The 17070-nt window shown below is 58.5% G+C and overlaps 1 protein-coding gene across 1 annotated transcript; it reads left to right on the top strand.

Annotated features, from left to right (window-relative positions):
• Nucleotides 1-2732: 2732 nt before the first annotated feature.
• On the top strand, nt 2733-15109 carry IL12RB1 (interleukin 12 receptor subunit beta 1; the record flags this gene model as incomplete). The annotated part of the gene is made up of 16 exons (XM_080715434.1): nt 2733-2793; nt 2854-2974; nt 4298-4467; nt 6052-6185; nt 6853-6939; nt 7497-7599; nt 7772-7897; nt 8620-8702; nt 9599-9830; nt 11085-11246; nt 12343-12480; nt 12622-12777; nt 13161-13295; nt 13513-13609; nt 13904-13985; nt 14783-15109. 16 exons carry the CDS (start codon nt 2733-2735, stop codon nt 15107-15109), a joined length of 2214 nt encoding a protein of 737 aa, XP_080571560.1.
• Nucleotides 15110-17070: the final 1961 nt, after the last annotated feature.

The raw sequence follows: 17070 nt of genomic DNA, 5'->3' as shown, positions 1-17070 counted from the left end.
AGGTCCAGGCTGCGCCTCCTGGTCCTCCTGCTGTCCAGGCTGGGCGGTGAGTCCTCCTCTGGGCTGGGTGTGCGGGCCGGGCTGCAGGGTGGCTCTGTGCCCGCTTTTCCTTTCAAAGGGGTTGTGGGTGTTGCGCTTGTCATGACGCATGGGCTCTTTTTAACACGCGCACGCTTGGCGCACGCTTGTCACCCCAGCATTCGGGAGGCTGAGACAGGAGGATCGCGGTTCACAGACAGCCTCGGCTACTTAGTGAGGCCCTCTGCAACTCAGTGAGACCCTGTTTCAAAATAAAGAATAAGCCGGGCGTGGTGGCGCACGCTTGTCATCCCCGCGCTTGGGAGGCGGAGACAGGAGGATCGCGCAGGTTCGAAGCCAGCCGCGCGCGCTGGCTTAGGAGACCCTGTTTCCAAATAAAAAAATGTAAAAATAGGTCTGGGAGTGTAGCCCAGAGGTAGAAGGGCTTCCGGGAACCCCAGTACCACCAAAAGAAAGAAAGAAAGAAAGAAAGAAAGAAAGAAAGAAAGAAAGAAAGAATAAAAAATAGGGCTGAGGATATAGCTTGGAGGTCGAATGCCCTGGGTTCCATCCCCAGACTTGCAAAAAAAAAAAAAAAAATCAATAGGAAATGAAAAGAGAAGAGAAGGCAGCGTGCAGCTGGCACGTGGAGAGCCCCAAAATGGAGCTTTGACCCCCTCTCCATCCCCTACATTGACCTTGTGCTGGTATGTTCTTCTCGGTGTTGCCAAGGCAATGGACTAGTGACTTATTTCTGAGCCGGGTGGTAGCTCTCTGCCTCCACACAGTGCACTTACTAAGCGCAGAGGTCAGTGACGTACCTGGCTTCCGCCCCGTCTAGGGCTCTGAACCGCCCCAGGCACAATCACGGTGGTCTTAGGGTTTTTAGCTGTCTCTACATATTTTTAGGGCTAACGGCTTTACTATGAGTAAAAATTAGGACAAAGGGCAAGGTGGGGAGCTCGGCAACGTAACAGCTGCCGCCCCTTCCTGCCTGAGCGCCTGCGCAGCGCCCAGGCTCTGACTGCCTTTCTTTGACACTTTGAAAATTAATACCAGAGCAGTTTTCCAATATCAGCACAGTGGGCAGAATTGGGCATCTCTTCTCTGGAAGAGTGGGTGGGTGGATGGATGAGTGGGTGGGTGGGTGGGTGAGTGGATGGATGGATGGATAAATAGATGATGGATTGATGAGTGGGTGGGTGGATGGATGGATGGATAGATGGATAAGAAGACTGATGGATAGATGGGTGAGTAGATGGGTATGTGGATGAACAGATTGGCAGATGAGTGGAGGGTGGATGGATGAATGGATGAATGAGTGGGTGGGTAGATGGATGGATGGATGAATGGATGGGTAGATGGATGGGTGGGTGAGTGGATGGATGGATGGATAAATAGATGATGGATGGATGAGTGGGTGGGTGGATGGATGGATGGATGGATGAATGAGTGGGTGGGTGGATGGATGGGTGGGCAAGTGGGTAAGTGAGTGGATGGATGGGTGGATACATACATGAGTGGAAGCGGGTGGGTGTATGAGATGGGCAGGTGCGTGGATGGGAATGTGGACAGCCAGATGGTCACTTGGTGAAGACCCCAAGATGAGGCCCCACCCCCACAGCGCAGTGCTGGGGATGTCACCATCTTTCTTGCTCTCCTAGTGGCCTGCAGGACCGGTGGTTGCTGTTTTCAGGACCCACCATACCCGGACACAGACCCAGGTTTGTGACGGGTGCTGAGCATAGATGGGGAGTCACGTGGGGCTCTGCCTCCCCTCCCCAGCCACCCTCCTCCTCCCCGCCGCGTTCCTAGAGACCCCAGACACAGCCTGGCCGTCCCTCCTCCTGGAGCTGTCCTGGAGCAGCCATGCCCCCCTGCGCCTCCTCCTTCCTCTCTAGAAGGGTGGCAGAGCTGGTTCTGGGTCGCTCTGATGGGTCTGTGTGCGTCTGAGTGGGTGGGACAAGGCACCACTTGGTGCGTCTGGGGCGGGCCCCGTGGGAGCCTGCAAGGGCGCTGACGTGAACCTGGAAGGTCCGCGCTGCCAGGCACGTCGGCCATTCTTGAGTTGAAAAGTATTTACTAAGCTGGTGGTGATGGCACACACCTGTGGTCCTAGCTACTCAGAAGGCTGAGGCAGGAGAGTGCTGGAGCCTGGGAGTTCACCAGCCTGGGCCGCATAGCGAGACCCCATGTCAATAATAATAATAATAATAATAATAATAATAATAATAATAATAATAATAATAAAAAGCCAGGTGTGGTGGCACACATTTGTAATCCCAGCATTTGGGAGGCTGAGACTGGAGGATCACGGTTTGCAGACAGCCTCAGCTACTTAGTGAGGCCCTTTGCAACTTAGTGAGACCCTGCTTCAAAATAAAGAATAAAATATAGGCAGGGTTGTGTAGCTCGGAGGTCAAATGCCCCTGGGTTCCATCCCCAGGCCCGAAAAAAAAAAAAAAATAGGAATAGAGCTGGGGGGTGCAGCTCAGAGGTAGAATGCCCCTGGGTTCCATCCCCAGTACTGTAAAAAGAAAAAAAGAATAAAAAATAGAGCTGAGGTTGTACTTCGGAGGAAGAATACCCCAGTACAGGAAGGAAGGAAGGAAGGAAGAAAGAAAGAGAGTAAAAATAGGGCTGGGGGTGTTCCAGACCAGGGGCCGCCTGGAGCCGGCTGCCCTGGGGGCTTCACCCCGAGTGAGGTGAGGGCGATGGGGCTGGGGCCTCGCCTGGGGTCAGGAGGTGGCTCTGGAGGCCTCTGGTTCCCCTGGGGTGCGTGGGGCATCGGGTCCCCGTCATGCTGGCCGTCTACCCCCATGGGGTCTCTTGCAGGCTCAGCCGCGGGCCCCAGCCACCTGAGCTGCTATCGTGTAGCTGGCGCCGGTGGTCTCTACGAGTGCTCCTGGCGGTATGACGGCCCCGCGGCCGGGGCCAGCCACTTCCTGAGGGGCTGGTGAGGATCCCGCCTGGTCCCCACCCCTCGCCCGCTCTGCCCCTGCCCCTGCACACAGCTCCCGCTCTCAGAGGCCGACGCTGCTGCAGTGACACGTGGGCAGGGCCTCCGTGTCTGACACACGAGTTTGGGAATGTGGGGGTCAGCGAGGGTGGGTGTCCCAGGGAGGGTGGCCATGATGGTCCCTCTAGTCCCTGTCATCCACCCCCTGTCTCTCCATCCATCCGTCTACCCATCCACCCATTCATCATCCATCCATCCATCCATCATCCATCACCCATCATCCATCCATCATCAACCCATCCACCCACCCATCCATCATCCATCCATCATCAACCCATCCACCCACCCATCCATCATCCATCCATCATCAACCTGTCCATCCACCCATCCATCATCCATTATCCACCCATCCATCACCCATGCATCATCCATCCATCATCCATCATCCACCCATCCATCATCCATCCATCATCCATCATCTACCCATCCATCATCCATCCATCATCCATCCATCATCAACCCATCCACCCACCCATCCATCATCCATCCATCATCAACCTGTCCATCCACCCATCCATCATCCATTATCCACCCATCCATCACCCATGCATCATCCATCCATCATCCATCATCCACCCATCCATCATCCATCCATCATCCATCATCTACCCATCCATCATCCATCCATCATCCATCCATCATCCATCCATCATCCATCACCCATCCATCACCCATCCATCATCCATCATCCACCCATCCATCATCCATCCATCATCCATCATCCATCACCCATCCATCACCCATCCATCATCCATCACCCATCCATCACCCATCCATCATCCATCATCCACCCATTCATCATCCATCCATCCATCCATCCATCTATCCATCACCTATCATCCATCCATCATCAACCCATTCATCATCCATCCATCCATCCATCCATCATCCATCACCTATCATCCATCCATCATCAACCCATCCACCCACCCATCCATCATCCATCCATCATCAACCTGTCCATCCACCCATCCATCATCCATCCATTATCCACCCATCCATCATCCATCCATCATCCATCATCCACCCATCCATCCATCCATCATCCATCCATCATCCATCATCCACCCATCCATCCATCCATCATCCATCCATCCACCCACCCATCCTGTCTTTCGTCCCTCTGCCGCAGCCCCTGCTGGGAGATTTCGGGGTCCCTCTAAGCCCTTCCCCAAGACCCCCGGGCAGGGGAGGTGGCGTGGAGAGATGCGGGGCGATGCGGGGCGGGCGGGTCAGCGCCGCTCCTCGCTCCTCCCGCAGCCTGGGCTCCGGGCGCTGCTGCTACCTGCGCGCGGGCGCGGCCACGCGGCTGCAGTTCTCGGACCAGGACGGGCTGCCCGTGCTGTCCACCGTCACGCTCTGGGTGGAGACCCGCGCCGGGAACCGGACGGGGAAGTCGCCCAAGGTGGCGCTGCAGCTCTTCGGCTGGGGTGAGCGCGGTTCTCGTCCCGCCCCTTCTCCCCAGCCCCCGTCCTCGCTGGGCGCTTAGGCTGCGGCTCCTCTCGGGTCCGCACGGTGCCGCAGGGCCTGCTGGGAGTTCCGAGCCGCGGCCGCGCTCATGGGATGTGGGATGGGGTGGTGGGCGGCTGCAGCCCAGGCCCGGGACTGGGGCGGGCAACTGAGGCTCCCCCTTGGGCAGGAAACTTAATAAATCATCATAAAAAAAAAAATCCAAGCCGGGCGTGGCGGCGCACGCTCGTCATCCCCGCGCTTGGGAGGCGGAGACAGGAGGATCGCGCAGGTTCGAAGCCAGCCGCGCTGGCTTAAGAGACTCTGTTTCCAAATAAAATATAAAATAGGTCTGAGAGTGTAGCCCGGAGGTAGAAGGCCTCTGGGTTCCATCCCCAGTACCACAAAAAAAAAAAAAAAAAAAAAAAAATCCAGTGGGACCCCATGTGGTGGCGGCACTTGGGAGGCTGAGATAGGAAGACCACAGGTTCGAGGCCAGCCTCAGCAACTTAGTGAGATTCTCGGCGACATAGTGAGACCCTGCTTCAAACTAAAAAAATAAAATAGGGCTAGGGGTGTGGTAGAATGCCCTTGAGTTCTATCCCCAGTGCCCATAAGATAAAATAAAATAGCCGGGCGTGATGGCGCACGCTTGTCATCCCAGCCTTCGGGAGGCCAGACGGAAGGATCATGGTTCGCGGACAGCCTCAGCTACTTAGGGAGGCCCTCCGCAACTCAGTGAGGCCTGTTTCAAAAAAGAAAAAAAAAAAGAAAAGAAAAGAAAACGAGTTCTATAATAGTTCTTTAGAAATGTAGACTCAGCTGGGCGTGGTTGGGAGGCGGAGACAGGAGGATGGCGCAGGTTCGAAGCCAGCCTCGGCTACTGAGTGAGACCCTGTTCCCAAATAAAATATAAGATAGGTCTGTGAGTAGAGCCTGAGGTAGAAAACCCCTGGGTTCCGCCCCAGTAGCACACACACAAAGAAATCCAGACTCAGTGGCCTCTGAACAGTGAGGTACAGAAGAATCACTCCGCACAGCTCTGCCAGCCATGGATCTTACTTTTTAAAGGTTTTCTTCTTCCTTCCTTCCTTCCTTCCTCCCTTCCTTTCTTCCTCTTTTTCTTTTCTTTTTTTCAGTACTGGGGATGGAACCCAGGGGCATTCTACCTCTGAGTGACACCCCCAGCCCTATTTTTTAGTCTTTATTTGGAAACAGGGTCTCACTGAGTTGCAGAGGGCCTCGCTAAGTAGAGGAGGCTGTCCGCGAACCACGATCCTCCAGTCTCAGCCTCCTGAGTGCTGGGATGACAAGCCTACACCCGGCTTGGGTGTGGCTATTTTAAAGATACGTTCACTCACGAGGACTCTGTAGAAGTCCTCTCCCTTGAATCGGATCCCAGAAAGCCAGGCGTCTGCGCGCGTCACCTGCAAGGCTGTCCTGGAAACCCATGCGGGGAGCTGCCTATCGTGGGTCAGGCCAGGCGGATTTTCTGGGATTGGGGGAACACGTGAAGCCACATCCGTGGGGGCAGCTCCCTCCCCAAGCTCCACCTCTGCTTCCAGTTAAGTACAACCCTCCTCTGGGAGATATCAGGGTGTCCAGGTCCGCGGGGCAACTGAGGATGGAGTGGGAAACCTCCGAGGACTCTGCCGAGGTGCAGTTCCGGCGCCGGACAGCCAGCAGCTCATGGGAATTGGTAAGTTGGAGTCTTGGTGGAGAGTGGACGCAGGTCCCCGTCACTCTTACCATCTCACTTTCCCCAGCTGGGTGACACCTCTAGCTCTGGGCCCAGCCCCTCAGGGCTTTCCACCACTCAGATCTGATTGCAACTGCTCCCGCTCACACACCCTCCATGGCTCCCCATCACCCCCAGGAAGGCATCCTCACCCTCAGCCCCTCCGGGCCGTCTGGGGCTTCCTCTGCCCCCTGTCTGAGTGGCACCTCTCTCTCTGCCCAGGCCCTGCGTCCACAGCCGCCTGCTTTTGCACACACGGTTGCTTCCACTTGTATGAAGCCAGCCAGCCAGCCATTCACCCATCCATCCATTCATCCATCCTTTATCACTCTCTGGTTCCCCAGACAGGCCAAATCTGGGTATACGAGGAACCTCAGAGCCGGGCGTGGTGGCACTTGGGAGGCCGAGACAGGAGGATCGCAGCTTCACCGCCAGCCTCAGCTACTTAGTGAGGTTCTGCAACTCAGTGAGACCCTGTTTCAAAATAAAGAATAAAAAATAGGGCAGAGGGTGTAGCTCGGAGGTCAAATGCCCCTGGGTTCCACCCCCAGATCCGCAAAAAAACAAACCCTCAGATGCGCTTTGTCCCAGCCCCTCGGTTCTGGCCGCAACCCCCCCACCCCCCGAGGGTGGGCTGCCCCTGCTTTCCCGCATCTTCCCTCCAAATATCCTGTCTCTCCGGAACCTCATCTCCCCCCAGACCAACAGGCCTGAGGTGGGCCTGAGATGGCGGCGTCTGTGTTTGAGCCCAGGCCCTGAGCGCAGTCTGCCTGGAGCCCTCGGCCTCCCCCAGGAGACGAGGAGCAGGTTTAGGGCCCCACAGGGCGCCAGGAACTCAGCGCGGTCAGCAGGGGCTTTTTTTCTTTTTTTCTTGTGGTGCTGGGAATTGAACCCATGGACATTCTACCTCTGAGTTATACTCCCAGCCCTATTGTGTGTGTGTGTGTGTGTGTGTGTGTGTGTGTGTGTGTGTGTGTGTGTTACAAGGGCATTCTACCTCTAAAATAATTCATTATTTTGAAACCGGGTCTCACTGAGTTGCAGAGGGCCTCACCAAGTCGCCGAGGCTGTCCGCGAACCGCGATCCTCCGGTCTCAGCCTCCCGAATGCTGGGATGACGAGCGTGCGCCGCCATGGGCTTACATTGCCAATATTTTCATCACCAAAATATAAAAGTAATATATAAATCCGGTCTGTCTGCAGGGAGACTGCGGGCCTCAGGAGGATACTGACCGAGGTGAGAAAAGTCAGGGTAGCGGCGGCTGCCTGTAGGCCCTGAGCGCCGACTGCATGCAGCCCCTGGGGACTCCTTCCGTTATCAAGGGCACACCTCAAGGGCACCGGGGCTGGGACTCAGAGCTGGGTCAGGGGGGAGGTGGGTGAGACTGGAGACCCCAAGAAGGGGGCCAGGCTTGTCCCTCCGGTTCCCCAGGGCTCTGCACATGGCTCTGTACACAGTTGGAACTCAATAAGTGCACGGCAGCTAAGCAACCTGCGCCAAGCCCTGGGTAAGCCAGCAGCCCGCAGCCTGACCTTCCTCTCTGCAGAGTCCTGCCTCTGTCCCCTGGAGATGGATGCGGCCCAGGAATTCCAGTTTCGGAGGCGGAGGCTGCGGTCAGGGGCGCCCGGAGGTCCCTGGAGTGACTGGGGCGGCTCTGTGTGCGTCCCCCCAGGTGAGCGCGCCTGGCCCCGGAGCGGGGACAGGGATCAGAAGTCAGGAAGCGGGGCAGCTGCGGTGGGCCACGGTGGAAATCCTAGAGGATTCCACTGGGGAGGCTGAGGCAGGAGGCTCACAGACTGGAGGCCAGAGCGGGAAACTTAGCCAGAGTCTGTCTCAAAATAAAAATTAAAGCCTGGCCTGGTGGTGCACGCTTGTAATCCCAGCATTCAGGAGGCTGAGACGGGAGGATCTCGGTTTGCAGACAGCCTCAGCTACTACTCAGTGAGGCCCTTTGCAACTCAGTGAGACCCTGTTTCAAAACAAAGAATTAAAAAACAGGGCTAGGGGTGTTGCTAAGAAATAGAATGCCCCTGGGGTCCATCCCTAGTACCCCCCCCCCAAAATTAAAAAGGGCTGGGGGTGCACCCAGTGGTTAGCGCTCGCCTGGCTTGTACCAGGCCCTGGGTTCCACCCACAGCACGGCCAAAAAAAAGAAAAAAAAAAGAGGGCTGGGCTCTCGCTGTCTGATTTCATTGCATCCGCCTTAGGGCTGATTCAGGCGGGAGCCTCAGGCCCCGGGTTCCCGCACCACCTGCGCCCCCAACCTTGGCCTCCGGGAAACGGGGGAGGGCTTGGTGCCAGTGATGTGTTCAGAGGAAAGGGGTGGCAAGAAACCAGGCGGGGGCGACCGGGGGTGCGGGCCCCCCATCAGCCCTCCTTCCTTCCTTCCCGCAGCCGACCTCCCGCAGCCGGGCCTGCAGCTCTCCGTGGATCCCCTGCGCCAGGACGGGCGGCGGCGGCTGAGCCTGCTTGGACAGGTGCGGGGCATGGAGGGCTGCGGGACCCGGGACCCAGGCTTTGATTTTCTCCCCCCAAACTAATGTCCAGGGGCTGAGGCCGCCGGCTTCCCTACGGCTTTGCCAGCATCGCGTTTTAATATTATTACTTATGTGTGCGCGCGCTCCCCTGTGCGTGTGCTACTGGGAATTGAACTCGGGGGGGGGGGGGCTGTACCTCTGGGTGACACCCCGGCCCCATTTCGATTTTTTATTTTGAAGCAGAGTCTCACTAAGTAGCCGAAGTTCTCGTTAAATTGTCCTCAATCTGCCGTCCTCCTGTCCCCGCCTCCCAGGTACTGGAATGACAGGCGCGCGCCGCCATGCTGGGTTCCAGGCTGCGTTTTATTGTTTAAAAAATACAAAATAGGCCGGGCGTGGTGGCGCACGCTTGTAATCCCGGCGCTTGGGAGGCGGAGACCGGAGGATCGCGCAGGTTCGAAGCCAGCCGTGCTGGATTAAGAGACCCTGTTTCCAAATAAAATATAAAATAGGTCTGGGAGTATAGCCCGGAGGTAAAAGGGTTCCATCCGCAGTACCATATATATATATATATATATATATATATATATATATGTACACACACACATACACACACACAAAATACAAAATAGCCGGTGTGTGGTGCACGCTTGTAATTTGGGAGGGTGAGACAGGGGGTTCGCGGACAGCCTCAGCTACTTAGCGAGGCCCTCCGCAACTCAGTGAGACCCGGTTTCAAAATAAAGACTAAAAACTAGGGGCTGGGGGTGTCACTCAGAGGTAGAATGCCCCTGGGGCCCATCCATCCAAATAGATTGCGGCTCGCTCCGGCACGGGGGTGCCCTGATGTCCACCCGGCCACGCCAGGCCCTGCAGCGCTCTCTCCCCCCACACAGCCGCCGCAGCCCGCAGCCCCGCAGGGCTGCCGGGGGCCCGGCGCCCGGGTGACCTACGCCGTCCGGCTGCGCATGCGCTCCTGCCCCTGCCAGGCCCGGGCCCCGCGGACCCTGCGCCTGGGGAAGCCCCTCTCCCTCTCGGGCGCCGCCTACGACGTGGTCGTCGCCTCGCACGGTCGCTTTGGCTGGGGCCCCAACCAGACCTGGCACGTCCCCGCCGCCGACCACACAGGTGCCCGGGGCGGGGCCTCGGGAGGGGCAAGGTCCATTATGGAGCCCTCGGGAGGCTGAGCGAGACAGGAGCCCAGGGACTTGGTGTCCCGCTCAGCAACTGAGACCCGGGTTCAAAGTGGAAAGGAAGCCCAGGGCCAGGCGGGTGGCAAACAGCTGTCATGCCAGCACAGGGAGGCCGAGGCCGAGGGCCGCAGGTTCAAGGACAGCCTCGGCAAGTCCCGAGGCTCTCCGACCCAGTGAGACCCTGTTTCCAAGTAAAATTAAAACAGGGCTGGGGGAGCCGGGCGTGGTGGCGCACGCTTGTCATCCCAGCCTTCCGGAGGCTGAGACCGGAGGATCGTGGTTTGTGAACAGCCTCGGCTACTCAGGAGGCCCTTTGCAACTCAGTGAGACCCTGTTTCCAAATAGAGAATAAAAAATAGAACTAGGAGTGTAGCTCAGAGGTAGAATGCTCCTGGGTTCCATCCCCAGTACAAAAAAAAAAAAAAATAAAAAAAAATAAATTGAACCCAGGGGTGTTCTACCTCCAAGCCCTATTTTAAATTTTATTTATTTATTTATTTATTTATTTATTTATTTTTTTTTTTTTTTTTTTGGTGTGGTACTGGGGTGGAACCCAGAGGCCTTCTACCTCCGGGCTATACTCCCAGACCCATTTTATATTTTATTTGGAAACAGGGTCTCACTAAGTTGCTGAGAGCCTCACTAAGTAGCTGAGGCTGGCTTTGAACCTGTGCCATCCTCCTGTCTCTGCCTCCCAAGCGCTGGGATTACAAGTGTGTGTCACCACGCCCGGCTTCCTATTTTAATTTTTTAATTTTTGCAGTACTTGGGATGGAAGCCAGTGCCATTTTACCTCCAACTACACCTACAGCTCTATTTTTTATTCTTTATTTGGAAACAGGGTCTCACTGAGCTGCAAAGGGCCTCACTAAAGTAGCCGAGGCTGTTCCCTAACCGCGATCCTCCTGTCTCAGCCTCCCAAATGCTGGGATTACAAGGGTGCGCCATCACGCCCGGCTCCTATCTTATTTTTGACTTGGAAACAGGGCCTCCCTAAGTGGCGGAGGCTGGCTTCAAGCTCGCGATCCTCCTCTCAGCCTCCGCGGGGCAGGGAGGCGCGGGCTCGCGGGCGCCCTCTGCTGGCTGGGCTGGAGCTGGCCAGGGCTCCGCGGTCTGGGACCCTCCGGCCCCGCCTGGGCCGAGGCGGACGCCCTGCCCGGCCCCTGCCCGACGCCGGGTCTCGTTCCAGCCGCCGCCCCGAACATCAGCGTGGGAGACGCGGAGACCACCCTGCGCTGGGCCGCCCGGGCGCCGGGCACCACCTACTGCGTTGAGTGGCAGCTGCGGGGGCCCCGCGGGAACCTGACCAGCTGCGCCCTGAGAGTCCAGGGCGCCAGCCCCGCCGGGCTGGGTACGTGGCCCCTCCCGCGCGGCCCGGGGAGGGCTCGGACCCCAGCACAGAGGTGGGCGGCGGCGTCCGGAGCCCCCCGGCCCGCCCAGCCCGGGCACCTCCAGGTGTCGGGGGATGTTTGCCTGCGCCAGGAGAGGTGGCGAGGTGGAGCAGGACGCTGGCCGCAAGTTAATGAGACCCGGGACGCGGGGGCTCCGGCTCCCGCCCGCCCGGCCTCTGCCTGCCGCCTGGCTCTCCCACTGGGGCGGGACCCCAGGACATTCTACTTCTGAGCCACAGCCCAACCTTTCATTATTATTATTTATTTATTTATTTATTTATTTATTTATTTATTTAGGTGGTACTGGGGTTCCTGGAAACCCTTCTACCTCCGGGCTACACTCCCAGACCTATTTTTTAATATATATTTTTTATTTGGAAACAGGGTCTCTTAAGCCAGGGCGATCCTCCTGTCTCCGCCTCCCCAGCCCGGGGATTACAAGCGTGGGCCGCCACGCCCCCCCCCCCCCCTGAAACAGGGTCTTGCTAAGTTACTCAGGGACTTGATAAACTGCTAAGGCTGGCCTCCAACCTGTGGACTCCTCAGCCTCCCGAGTATTGGGATGGCAGGTGCGGGCCACCATGCCAGGCTCAGCCTGGTTCTCTAGGGGTTCCCAGCCTCAGGGAGCGGAGCCGGGTACAGAACCCACCCGGTGGAGTGAGGCTGGGTCGGCGTTGACGGGAAGAGTGGAGGAGTGAGCAGGACGCGGTGGCGCACGCTTGTAATCCCAGCATTCGGGAGGCTGAGACCGGAGGACCCCGGTTCGCAGACAGCCTCAGCTCTTAGGCCCTCTGCAGCTCAGTGAAACCCGGTTTCAAAATAAAGAATAAAAAATAGGGTGGGAGTGCAGCTCGGAGGTCAAATGCCCCTGGGTTCCATCCCCAGGGGTGCATAGGGTCCAGGGGCTGTGGGAGTGGGCACGGGGACAAGGACTTCGCCGCATGAGTAGGAGTCTTCTGGGAGAGCCCCGCAGAGGGGGCCAGCCTGCAGAGGTGCAGGAGGGATCCCGGGGGGGGGGGGGGGAGCTAGCGGCCTGGCCCTTGCTTGACCTTCCAGCGACCTACAGCTGGAGCCACGCATCTGGGGCACTCGGGCAGGAGGACTGTTACCGGATCACGGTGTTCGCCTCGGAGCACCCGGAGAAGCCCACCTCGTGGTCGACGGTCCTGACCACCTACTACTTTGGGGGCAATGGTGCGTGGCCATCGCTGCAGGGTCGACCCCCTGGGGTGGGCTCGGGGAGGCCCGAGCCAGCGGAGGCCTGAGGCTCCTGGAGGGCGTGGCCGGTGGCCCTGTGGCCGCTCCGGGCTGATGATGCCACCGGGTGCATCTCAGCCTCGCTGGCCGGAGCCCCGCAGCACGTCCAGGTACAGAAGCAGGGCCAGGACTCCGCCGCCGTGGACTGGGCGCCCTCGCCGCTGCGCGCCTGCCCCGGGGTCCTGTCGGAGTACGTGGTGCGCTGCCAGGAGGAGGTCAGCAGGCAGGCCACAGGTACGCCGGCCCCTCCGGCTTGCTGTGTGACCCTGGGCGCGGTGCTCACCCTCTCTGGGTTTTGGTCTTCTCACCATTGACACTGGCCGGGCGTGGTGGGGCACATCTGTAATCCCAGCATTCGGGAGGCTGCGACTGGACGGTCAGAGTTTGTGGCCAGCCTCAGCTACTTAGCGAGGCCCTGTTTCAAAATATAGAATAAAAAATAGGCTGGGGGTGCAGCTCCGGGCTAGATGTCTCTGGGTTCCATTCCCAGTGCCTGGGGGAGGGGCTGGGTTCTATCCCCAGTACCCAACGAGGCCAGGTCGTAGCAGACCCTGCGGGAGGGAGGGCGGGAGTGGCCCGCACCCCGGCACCCACGCCGCGCCCCGCTGCTCCCGCAGAGTGGCGGGTGAGGCCGGCCAGCACGGGGCTCGCGCTCCGGGGCCTGCGCGCCGGCGCGGCGTACTCGGTGCAGGTGCGGGCGGACACCGCGTGGCTGCGGGGCGCCTGGAGCCAGCCCCAGCGCTTCAGTCTCGGTGAGCCTGCCTTCCTCCTCCCTCGGGCCCCCTCCCTTGCCCTCAGCCCGGCCTCCCTCTCCAGCCTCCTCTCCCGCCTTGCTCCCGCCCCCAACCCCCTCCAATAAGACATCACCAATTAGGGAGCCTGAAGCCCCCAGGGGCCCCTGCGGAGGCTCAACGGCGGGTCCAGGGAGGGTCCCCGTCTCTGTCTCTGCCCCTCCCTCTTTCACCCCAGAGGCGCAGACTTCGGACCTGTCCACCCCCTTGGCCTCCCTGGGGAGCTTCCTGGGCATCCTGGTCCTGGGCGCGCTCGGGTACCTCGGCCTGCACAGGTAACTTGCCGTGTCCCCCTCCCACGATCCGCGGTCGCTACAGAAACAGTAATAACCCTCCACTCCCGGGAGGTACGTGGCGGTGCCCATTGTACAGATGGGGAAACTGAGGCCCGGGGCCCGGGATTGACCCCGTCGTGGGGGCAGAGGTGGGATGTGGACTCGAGTGTGTAGGACGCCCCCCTACCCCATGCACACCCTCGCATCCTTCATAAGCCAAGCGCGATGAGGAAGAAGTCAGAAGACCGTAAAGGGAAGGGGGCGGAAGGGCGGCCATGCGTGTCCTCCCCGCAGGGCCGCGCGGCACCTGTGCCCCCCGCTGCCCACGCCCCGAGTCAGCACCGCCGCGGAGCTCCTGGGCGGCCAGGAGAAGCAGGTAGGCCTTCAGCCCCCTGTCATGGGCGCCCGGGGCTCTGCTGAGCTACCCGGCTCCTTTCAATCCCCAGCCGGCCGAGGCAGGACTCCGGAGCCAGTGCTCCAAACCTCTCTCCCATTTCGCAATGGCGGGCAGCAGCCCGGGGAGGAATCTTCCGCAGGTCATTTCGAAGCAGCAGAAACAACTCACAGCTGCTTTAAGGAAAGGGGTGGGCCTCGGCAGGGCTCAGCCGGGCGGGGTCTCTCCCCGCCGGCCCCCTTCCGGCGGGGTCCTGGCCGGGGCAGCTCAGCCTCCCCGGGGCGCGCGTGGCCGTCCCTCTAACTTCAGCCAAAGTCCCAGGGCCCGCACTGATTGGTCCGCTCGGATCACGTGCTTGTCCCTCAGCCTATGGCTGGGATCAGGGGGCTGGAGTGCTCTGATTGGCTGTGCCCCGTCACGTGTCCGTTGCTAGACAGGGCGGGGCCACTGCTGTGCCGACCACCTAGGAGAAAGGGAGGTGCTAGTCTTCAGAGGGGCAGAAAGAGCGCGAGCTTGTCATCCCCGCGCTTGGGAGGCGGAGAGGAGGATCGCACGGGTTCGAAGCCAGCCTCAGCTACTTAGTGAGGCTCTCGGCAACTCAGTGAGACCCTGTTTCCAAATAAAATAGGTCTGGGAGCATAGCCGGGAGGTAGAAAGAGGTTCCACCCCCAGTACCACAAAAAAAAAAAAAAAAAAAGAGGGTCAGGAGACAGGGCGCACCCAGAACGTTCTCAGGGCTGAATTCTCAAATTCAGGCTGCGCCCCCGCCTCCCTTCCAGGCCTGGCAGTGGAGCGCCCCGGTGGACTTCCCGGAGGAGGTGTCCGTGCGGGAGCCCCTGTTGGTGGAGATATCTCGGGCCGAGCCTCAGGAGGAGAAGACGGAGCTGTCATCTCCGGACAAAGGCGAGGGGGCCGAGCCTCAGGACGAGAAGACGGAGCTGGCCCCGGGCGGCACCGCGCTGGGCCCAGAGGACAGGACAGCCGCGCAGAGGCGCCCGGAGGCCAGGGGCCCCCTGCTCCTGGGAGACCTTGTGCAGGGGCCGCTCACGCCCGGCGACCCTTGGTGGACCTGGACGCCCGCCCCGCCTCGCCCACAGGAAGACTGACTCCTACAGGCGCAGTGGCGGCCAGTTGTATACAAGCGCGCGACCACGCCCGGCTCCTGTTTTACTTACTTAATTTTGCTATTTGGGATGGAGCCCAGGGGCATTTTACCTCCGAGCTACGCCATCGGCCCTATTTTATATTCTTTATTGGAAACAAGTTCTAAGCTGCAAAGGGCCTAAGGAGCTGAGGCTGTCCGCGAACCGCGATCCTCCTGTCTCAGCCTCGGAGCGCCGTCACCGCCTCCATCCTCCGTTTCCGCAGCGATTTGTGCAGCAAAACCCTCGCCCTTCGCGCCCCGCCGGCCCCTGGGGGTCCTCTCCCGGGTTCGCGCTGCGGCGACGCCCGCGGCCGCCAGGGGGCAGCAGCCGCGCGGACTTTGCACTAAACCCACAACTACCGCCGGGCAAAGAGGGATGAGGCTTCTGGCGGACGGAGCATCGGCAGCTTGGAAGGGCCAAGAGGCAGGAGACCCAAGCCCTGCCCCATTTGGGGCCTCAGTTTCCCCTTAGACGCATGCGGACGGAGAAGCAGAGACGAGGCGCCCAGGTGCCACCTCCACCTCCCAGGCCTGTCCACCGGGGAGGCCCCTCCGCGCTCCTGGGGGCCGGCGCCCGAGGGGGCCGCTGGGGCGGGGGCCAAAGAGGAGGGGGCGCAGACCCTGAGGCCCGGGGTTCACCACAGGAGGTCCTGGGAACCCTTGAAACCGCCAGCAACCAAAACCACCGCGGCACAGGGTCCTGTCCCAAGCCCAGCGCAGGCAACTTGTCTTGGCCGGACTTTTTTTTTTTTTTTTTTTTTTTTTGGTGCTGGGAGCACTATTTTATTTTATTTTTTATTTTTTTTTTATTTTTAGAGGTACTGAGGGTGGAACCCAGAGGCATTCTACCTCTGAGCTACACCCCCAGCCCTATTTTTTTTTTTTTTTTTTTTTTTTTTTTGGTGGTACTGGGGTTCCTGGAAGCCCTTCTACCTCCGGGCTACACTCCCAGACCTATTTTTACATTTTTATTTGGAAACAGGGTCTCCTAAGCCAGCGCGTGCGGCTGGCTTCGAACCTGCGCGATCCTCCTGTCTCTGCCTCCCAAGCGCGGGGATGACAAGCGTGCGCCACCACGCCCGGCCCCAGCCCTATTTTTTATTCTTTATTTGGAAACAGGGTCTCACTAGTTGCAAAGAGCTTCACTGAGTAGTAGCGGAAGCTGTCCAGGAACCATAACCCTCTGGTCTCAGCCTCCCAAATGCTGGGATTGCAAACGTGCGCCACCATGCCCGCTCCCAGCCCTATTTTATTATTTTGAGACAGGATCTTGCTAAGTTGCTGAGGCTGGCCTTGAACCTGTGACCTTTCTGTCTCAGTCTGCCAAGTTTTGAGACAATAGGTACAATGCCACGGGCCCTGGAAGCTGTCTTTTCACTTTTTTTTTTGTTTTTTGTTTTTGTTTTGGTACTGGGGATGGAACCTAGGGGCATTCTACCTCTGAGCTATATCCCCCAGCCCTCTTTTTTATTCTTTATTTTGTTTTTTTTTTCATTAAAAATTTTTTTATTAATTTATTTTTTAAATTGGTGCATTGTAGTCATATATCAATCACATTGGAGTACAAGACTTGAGAGGATATACAAGCACACATCATCCAATTAGCCCTCCTCCAGCCCCCATCCCATTCCCTCCCCCTCCCTCCATCCCACACTTCTTTGGTGATTTACTTTGATACATTTGTTTATGTACCTCCTGCGTTTTAAAGAGGCTCCGTCCTCCAGTATTACATACCCTCTGATTGGTCACATTAGTTGCTTCACTATAGGGCCCTTTCTATAGCTCAACCTCTTCCTGTTGCCCTTTTCCTCCTAGTTATTGCTGATTAAGAGAAGCGTCTGATTTATATTTTCTGCGATATTTCTCTGTGCATGCTGCGTTGCAAGTACCGATCCCACTCTTGACGGTCCCAGTAGTGGCCTG

This window comes from Muscardinus avellanarius, assembly GCF_963383645.1.
Source record: "Muscardinus avellanarius genome assembly, chromosome: 18".
In the NCBI taxonomy this organism is placed as follows: Eukaryota; Metazoa; Chordata; class Mammalia; order Rodentia; family Gliridae; genus Muscardinus; species Muscardinus avellanarius.
Note: the sequence above shows the minus strand (reverse complement) of the source record. Positions and strands in the feature narration are given on the sequence as shown.